Below are 9,064 nucleotides of genomic sequence, written 5' to 3'. Positions count from 1 at the left end.
CTACTCAGTCATCTCTCCAAGGCTGGTATTAATTTCTACTGGATAAGATTTAGACAGATCTGGAAAATAAAACCTAATAAAGCCTAATCCATTCAAATACATACCAACTGGACAAATATTTTGTTCTTTAAGGCAGTACTTGAAAGACTTACCAAGGAAAGACCAATACTTGGAAAGAATCCCATTTTAATTCAATGTATTGAACTTTGACCATACAAAGATATGATCCCAGATGATATATTGACATCTCACCTTTCATTTCCATTCATAAATTACTCAGCCCTTCATAACTTGGTCAGGCTTGCACACTGTCTTGCTGATGCTGGGAAATCATCAGCCATGTTAACCTTTATACACATTTTTTCCTACAAATATATTTTCGTTTTCACACCTTTTCTACAATATCTCTTCCTGTGTCCTGTTTCCTTTTTGTTTTTTCCTTTCATCATATGATGAAACAGAGCAAAATAGTGAATTAAGTTAAAAGGAAAGTTGGCTCCAAACTATTTGTGTAATATCATAGCAATATATTAATATCTCCAGTATACAGTGTTCAGATATGAAGTGTTGTATATTCCCCTGCAAACACCATATACAACAGGTCACTCAACAATATTTTCTGCATTGTACAGCCCAGAAAATGTTCTCACATTTGCATGCTTGTGGTCTCCGTTGAGAAATAATAGCAGATAGATCAAAGCAAATATCAACCAATAGAAGTTGACAACATCCAAAAGAAAAACAAGGAAAAGCCCTGATAAAATGCCATCTTGAGTCAATGGCTGAGGAGTTTTAGACATATGTCCCCTCTATCCTGTAGGTGGATGAGCAGAACATTACTGTTTCTATTGTAGACATCATTATATCTAGAGATGGACAATAGACCCCTCTCCTTGAAACAGTTTTCCCCTCAGTTGTTACAAAGAGCATGATGTCTTTCCTCTTGGCCTGCTTTGCTGTTCACATTGGTGTTTGTCACAGAGTCAGAGCCCATCCTCACTCAGGGAGGGATGTTAGAGGACTGTTGAAACCAAGTGTCTGTGCCTCAACTGAGTAGACCCAACCCCATCTCCTGAGCCTGCTTCTCAGTGAGCTCACAGAGCACCTGGAAGTGCACACACAAAAGTCTTTAGATCCTCTGTATAGTGGAAGGCTGCAAATGATGACTCTTTGTAGATGACCAGTGACTCTAGAGGGAACCAGCTGTGTGTGCTGTACCTGTGTGTTATTCTGGACAGAAGATTTACATGCTGACAATGACAGGATGGACCCTACACACCTGAGAATATCTAATTTCCTCATGCTTCATCAAAAGTAAGTTTACACACACACACACACACACACACACACACTCACACATACACACACACCTATATATTATCACTATCTGGCCAACAAATGAATCAACACCCTGCAGTGAATATTACGTTCACATTTGGACTTTGGTATGGAGATGTGCTCTTCCTTGTCTGTTCATGGTTGTTGCTGCTGCTGAGAGAATCCTACTGCAGTGTATGGCATACTAGAGGTGAGATAGATTTATTATATCATCTTATATATTCTATGACATATACCATGGTTGTTCTAACCAGAATATGATTATTTTGTGGTTCACCCTTTATTCCTAAATGAATGCCCACCATTAACAAAAAACAGTAATATTAAAAATTATAACTGTGCCCATATCGGGCAACAGAGTATAACATAGGACACAGGCAAAATAAAGAGGGAAAATAAACCAAATGAGTCTATCAGGCAACTAGGAGCTTTGTTTTGATTTTCAATGATGAAAAGTAAAATATCATGCAATGAATCCCAGAAATAAAGCTTATAGAGTTTTATAGATATTTGTCCATCTAGAAAAATTTCTTTAGTGAGAGATAATGAATGTTTACCTGGATATGTGAGTAACAGTCTATCATTACACATTTTTCCTACCTAACATGCCAGCATTTAAGATAAACATATGTTTGGTAAAGACACAAAAAAGAAGCAGGGCCTATTAATATTTTCTGGGTGCTTTATATGGGTCTAGGTCCTAGACTCTAGGATAAGCACACATCACTATATTCAACTGTAAAATTCATGTCTGCCTATTAAAAATTATATGCCAATACATATGGGTTATTAGCCTCATATATATGAGATAACATTTCTGTAATCTGTTCAAACAACAAATACAAATGTGTTTGGACATATGGCAGGTAAGGGAAAATGTACAAGAATGTGGATATAGGGGCTGGAGAGATAGCTTAGAGATTAAGAGCACTAACTGCAAATTCAGAGGTCCTGAGATCAATTCCCAGCAACTACATGGTGGCTCACAATTATCTATAATGAGGTCTGGTGCCCTCTTATGGTGAGCAGACATACATGCAAATGGAATACTGTATACATAATAAGTAAAGAAATTTTTTTAAAAAGAAAAAAGATATGAATGCACAGTATGCAGTATGGATTGCATTTGCTCTAATACAATATATGAACACATTAATTTCCTAGGACTGTTGTGAATATTTATAGGATGACTGCTGTATTTTTACATTCTGCTTTCTCTCATTAGTTAATATATCTTCTTTCTCTCTTAGGGTGCAGATACAGTATTGTGAGACTGGGTCTCCTTATCACAAGTTAGTCTGCATCTCACTCTACACTCTGACTTGCCATTGGGTACTTTGCAATCCTCCTGGCACAGTCTCCCTAGTGCTAAATATGTTTAGTGAGTCAACATGTCTGGTTTATGAGTAAAGATTTGCAAACAACTTTTATTTAATAGAGTGTATATGGCTGCTAGTAAAGCTGTCTTCTACGTTTGTCATGTTGACTGTGGATTTCAGCAGTTGAAGAGCACAGAACAGGGATGCTTAGGATCCCTAAAGATCATCAGGAAGGGGGAAATAGTGGGGAAGCCAGCAGTCAAAACTTCATTTACACGCCTCAACCAGAGACAAGAGTTGACAAAAGAACCATGAAAGAAGTTGCAAATGCAGTCTAGAATATAAAAGCTTACAAAGGTGACCACCAGCATGAGGACAGTTTGGGCTGCTCTGGTCTCAGCATGGCCTCTGTGGTTCTGATTGGAAGTGAGGATGTGCTGTGTTCGTTGGTGATGTCTATAGAGGAGAAGCACCATGGAGACACTGGACCAGACCATGACACTGATGAATATGGCATCATGGCAAAAACGCAAGATGACCATGCCTACACTGAATCCAGATGTGGAGCAGACCCACTTGCTGTTATTGTTAGTGTCATTGCCTGTGCTCTGTGGACCACTGACTTTCATTGGAATGTAGACATTATTTAAGACACTGAACAACCAACAACTGTAACAGGAATAACTCAGGACATTAGGGGCTCTTCCTCGAGGCTTCAGCCTACCCCAATAACCAGGAGCAAGAGTGAGGAACTGATGAAAGCTCAGGGCACAGGTGGAGCACATGTTTGTGCTTCGGACCACAAGGCGAATGAAGAACTCAATTTTGCATTTCAGGGTAGTTGGAGGACTCATTGGAACAAAGCCCATCATCTTGTTTGGAAATGCAGTAATGAGGAGAAGGAAGGCATTGGCCATAGCCAAGTTGGTGACAATAACCTGTGTGGACCTCAGTCGAGAGCCAGTAAACATGGGAGAGATATTACAGAAAAACAGAAGAATGTTGGCCAGAGTCCCAGTTCCAACCTGGAAATGCAGGAGAGTCTGGAGAGCCAATTCCTCAGTTGTTTTTAGAGCTTTACTCTGAGAAGTCATGGAGAGCACTTCTGTGCAGCCTGCAGTGAAGACCAGGAGGAACACTGCTGTCTTCAAAATACTTCTCAGCCTGGCGGTGGCGGCGGCGGTGGCGGCGGCAGCAGCAGAAGCAGCAGCAGCAGCGCACGCCTTTATTCCCAGCTACACAGAGAAACCCTGTCTCGAAAAAAAAAATGGAGGGAGACACTACAGTATCACAGTACTAGAGAACACTGCAAAGACAACTCAGAGTATTATTTTGTACTTTCCCTCACCTCATGATGGAAGTGTATTAGTGATACAGCTGTATCATTCTTGGTCAACATCACACCCATTGTAAAACATTATGGCATATAAATACATGAACAGTGAACATGGTAACACATTTTTTTAAATCTTTTGAATGCAACATTTTACCTCAATGATAAATTGTATTAAGAAATACAGATGTGGCCAACAGGGTCATACAGGCCCGGCGGCAGCCGACAGAGACATAAAGGCCACGAGCCCGGCAACAGTGACAAACAGAGGACGGAACCAGAACAAATCTGACCACTCTGTCTGAGGACAACCCTGGGCCCAGCTGCTGATCCTGCAAAACCCAACAACTTGGAGGTGTTGGCTCAGCTGAAATCCATCCAGGAGAGGATTCAGATCCCTACAGTTTGAAGTCTGAAGAAACAAGATCAGCTGAGGAGTTGACAAATGAACAAAACGTGACCTGGGAACACAGAAGAAAGCGCTGCCCAGCCACCAAACCAGATCACCAGAATCATAAGTATATACTTCACTGACTAAGATCAACTCCCCCTGAAGAAACAGCCCAATAGCACCAATTTAACCAAGAACTCCTACTGAACCAAGACTAAAAATTAGAACAAGGGAGGCACTCTCAGACACAGACACCACGTGCACCAAGCAGAGGAAGAGATGAGTAGACATCAGTGCAAAAATACAGGCAACAACATAAAGACCTATATGGCAACATCAGAACCTAGTGATTCTACACCTGCAAGACCTGAACATACCAAGACAGAAGAAACAGAAGAAATCAACCCTAAAAACAACTTTAAGAAGATGATAGAGACCCTTAAAGAAGAGATAAAACATTCCCTTAAAGAAGAAATAAAAAATTCCCCTAAAGAAGTAATGAAAATCTCCATTAAAGAGGGAATAAAAAACTCCCTTAAAGAAATGGAAGAAAAAATGAACAAAAAATGGGAAGAAATCAAAGAAAGCCAAGAAAAAGCAATTAAACAGATGAAGGAAACATTCCAAGATATAAAAATTGAATTTGAGACAATAAAGAAAACACATGCTGAGGGAATGCTGGGAATAGAAATCCTGACTAAATGAACAGGAACTACAGAAACAAACATAACCAACCAATTGCAAGAGATGGAACAGAGAATCTCTGGCACTGAAGACACAATAGAGAAAATAGATTCATCAGTCAAAGAAAACACTAAAGACAAAAAAGTCGTAACACAAAACGTCGAGGAAATTTGGGACACCATGAAAAGACCAAACCTAAGAATAATAGGGATAGAAGAAGGAGAAGAATACCAACTCAAAGGCATAGAAAATATATTCAACAAAATCATAGAAGAAAACTTTCCTAACCTAAAGAAAGAAATACCTATGAAGATACAAAAAGCTTACAGAACACCGAATAGGCTGGATCCAAAAAAAAATTCCCTCGCCACATAATAATCAAAACACTAAACACAGAGATCAAAAAAAAAAAATATTAAGAGCTGCAAAGGAAAAAGACCAAGTAACACATAAAGGCAAACCCATCAGAATAACACCAGACTTCTCAATTGAGACTATAAAAGCTAGAAGATCATGGACAAATCTTATGCAGACACTAAGAGACCACGAATGCCAACCCAGACTATTATACCCAACAAAACTCTCAATCACCATAGGCAGAGTAAATAAGATATTCCAGGATAAAATCAGATTAAATCAATACCTGTCCACAAACCCAGCCCTACAGAAAGCACTGGAAGGGAAAAATCCAACCCAAAGAAGCTAAATACATCCATGAAAAATCAAGCAATAGATAATCCCACACCAACATACACCAAAGAAGGACAACACAACACAACCACAAAAAATAACAGGAATTAACAATCACTGGTCATTAATATCCATCAATATCAGTGGTCTCAACTCACCTATAAAAAGACACAGGCTAATAGAATGGATAAGAAAACAGGACCCATCCATCTGCTGCATACAAGAAACACACCTTAACTTCAAAGACAGACACTACCTCTGAGTAAAGGGCTGGGAAAAGGCTTTCCAAGCAAATGGACCTAAGAAACAAGCTGGTGTAGCTATCCTAATATCTAATAAAATAGATTTCAAACTAAAATCAATCAAAAGAGATCAGAATGGGCATTACATATTTACCACGGGAAAAATCCACCAAGATGAAGTCTCGATTCTAAACATTTATGCTCCAAATACAAAAGCACCCACATTCATAAAAGAAACACTACTAAAGTTTAAAATGCACATCAAACCCCACACATTAGTAGTGGGAGATTTTAACACACCACTCTCACCAAAAGACAGATCTACCAGACTGAAACTTAACAAGGAAATAAAGGACCTAACAGATGTTATGACTCAAATGATCTTAATAGATATCTACAGAACATTCAAACCTAACACAAAAGAATATACCTTCTTCTCAGCACCACATGGAACCTTCTCAAAAATTGACCACATGCTTGGACACAAAACAAATCTCAACAGATACAAAAAAATACTGGAATAACCTCCTATATCTTATCAGACCACCATGACTTAAAGTTAGACCTCAACAACAACAAAAATTACAGAAAACCCACAAACTAATGGAAACTGAATAATGCCCACCTGAAACATCAGTGGGTCAAGGAAGAAATAAAGAAAGAAATTAAAGATTTCCTAGGATTCAATGAAAATGAAAGTACAACATAGCCAAACTTATGGGACACTATGAAAACAGTGCTAAGAGGATAATTCATGGCTCTAAATGCACACATAAAGAAGATGGAGCAATCCCATACCAATGAATTAACAGCACAACTGAAAGCTTTGGAACAAAAAGAAACAAACTCATCCTGGAGAAATAGATGCCAGGAAATAATCAAATTGAGGGCTGAAATCAATGAAATAGAAAACAAGAGAACAATACAAAAAAAATATCAATGAAACAAAGAGTTGGTTCTTTGAAAAAATCAACAAGATAGACAAATCCCTAGTCAAATTAACCAAAAGGCAAAGAGAGAGCACCCAAATTCACAAAATCAGAAAAGAAAAGGGAGACATAACAACAGACAATGAGGAAATCCAGAGAATCATCAGATCATACTTGAAAAACCTGTACTCCACAAAAATGGAAAACCAGGAAAAAATCGACAATTTTATGGATAAATACCACATACCAAAATTAAATCAAGACCAGATAAACCATTTAAATAGACCAATAACCCCTAAAGAAATATAAACAGTCGTCAAAAGTCTCCCAACCAAAAAAGTCCAGGACAAGATGGTTTCAGTGCAGAATTCTACCAGACTTTCAAAGAAGAACTAATACCAATCCTCTTCAAAGTGTTCCACACAATAGAAACAGAAGGAACACTACCAAACTCTTTTTATGAGGCTACAATTACCCTGATACACAAACCACACAAAGATGCAACAAAGAAAGAGAACTACAGACCAATCTCCCTCATGAACATTGATGCAAAAATACTCAACACAATATTGGCAAACCGAATCCAAGAATACATCAAAACAATTATCCATCACGACCAAGTAGGATTCATCCCAGGGATGAAAGGATGGTTCAACATATGAAAATCAGTCAATGTAATACACCATATAAACAAACTGAAAGAAAAAACCACATGATCATCTCCTTAGATGCTGAAAAAGGCTTTGACAAAATCCAACACCCCTTCATGATAAAGGTCTTAGAAAGATCAGGAATACAAGGAACATTTCTAAACATAATAAACGCAATTTATAGCAAGCCAACAGCAAACATCAAATTAAACGGAGAGAAACTCAAAGTGATACCACTAAATTCAGGAACAAGACAAGGCTGTCCACTCTCCCCATATTTATTCAATATAGTACTAGAAGTTCTAGCTAGAGCAATAAGACAACAAAAGGAGATCAAATGGATACAAATTGGCAAGGAAGAAGTCAAACTTTCACTATTTGCAGATGATATGATAGTATACATAAGTGACCCCAAAAACTCTACCAGGGAACTCCTACAGCTGATAAACTCCTTCAGTAAAGTGGCAGGATGCAAGATCAACTCAAAAAAATCAGTAGCCCTCCTATACACAAATGATAAAAGGGCTGAGAAAGAAGTCAGAGAAACATCACCCTTTACAATAGCCACAAATAATATAAAATACCTTGGGATAACACTAACTAAACAAGTGAAGGACCTTTTTGACAAGAACTTTAAATCTCTAAAGAAAGAAATTGAAGAAGATAACAGAAAATTTAAGGATCTCCCATGCTCATGGATAGGTAGGATTAACATAGTAAAAATGGCAATCTTACCAAAAGCATTCTACAGATTCAATGCAATCCCCATCAAAATCCCAACACAATTCCTCACAGACTTGAAAAGAAAAATACTCAACTTCATATGGAAAAACAAAAGACCCAGAATAGCTAAAAGAATCCTACATGATAAAGCAACCTTTGGAGGCATCACCATCCCTGACCTCAAATTCTACTATATAGCTATAGTAATAAAAACAGCTTGGTAATGGTATAAAAACCGACATATGGACCAATGGAATTGAATTGAAGACCCTGACATTAATCCATGCACATATAAACACCTGGTTTTTGACAAAGGAGCCAAAACTATACAATGGAAAAAAGAAAGTATCTTCAACAAATGGTGCTGGCATAACTGGATCTCAATATGTAAAAGATTACAAATAGATCCATATCTGTCACCATGAACAAAACTCAAGTCCAAGGGGATCAAAGACCTGAACATAAATCCAGTTACACTAAACTTAATAGAAAAGAAAGCAGGAAGCACTCTTGAACGCATTGGCACCTGAGACCATTTCCTAAATAAAACACCAACCCCACTGACCCTGAGCACAACAATTAATAAATGGGACCTCTCCAAACTGAGAAGCTTTTGCAGGGCAAAAGACACAGTCAATAAGACAAAATGACAGCCAACAGAATGGGAAAAGATCTTCACCAACCCCACATCTGACAGAGGATTGATCTCCACAGTATATAAAGAACTCAAGAAACTAGACATCAAAATACTGAACAGTCCAATTA

The 9,064-nt window shown here is 38.1% G+C and overlaps 1 protein-coding gene across 2 annotated transcripts; it reads right to left on the bottom strand.

Annotated features, from left to right (window-relative positions):
* On the bottom strand, window positions 1-3,751 carry LOC102917030 (vomeronasal type-1 receptor 4-like). 2 transcript variants are annotated; one of them, XM_076564677.1, is made up of 2 exons: window positions 2,839-3,751; window positions 1-38 (listed from the first exon to the last, which is right to left on the bottom strand). In XM_076564677.1, exons 1-2 carry the CDS (start codon window positions 3,749-3,751, stop codon window positions 1-3), a joined length of 951 nt encoding a protein of 316 aa, XP_076420792.1. The 2 variants fall into 2 exon arrangements, with proteins under 2 accessions (XP_076420792.1, XP_076420803.1); XM_076564688.1 differs by lacking the exon at window positions 1-38 and having other exon boundaries at window positions 2,834-3,751.
* Between the last annotated feature and the right edge of the window lie 5,313 nt (window positions 3,752-9,064).

This window comes from Peromyscus maniculatus, chromosome 1 (genome assembly GCF_049852395.1).
Source record: "Peromyscus maniculatus bairdii isolate BWxNUB_F1_BW_parent chromosome 1, HU_Pman_BW_mat_3.1, whole genome shotgun sequence".
NCBI lineage: Eukaryota > Metazoa > Chordata > Mammalia > Rodentia > Cricetidae > Peromyscus > Peromyscus maniculatus.
The sequence above is the reverse complement of the archived record's forward strand: the minus strand, read 5'-3'. Positions and strand labels throughout refer to the sequence as shown.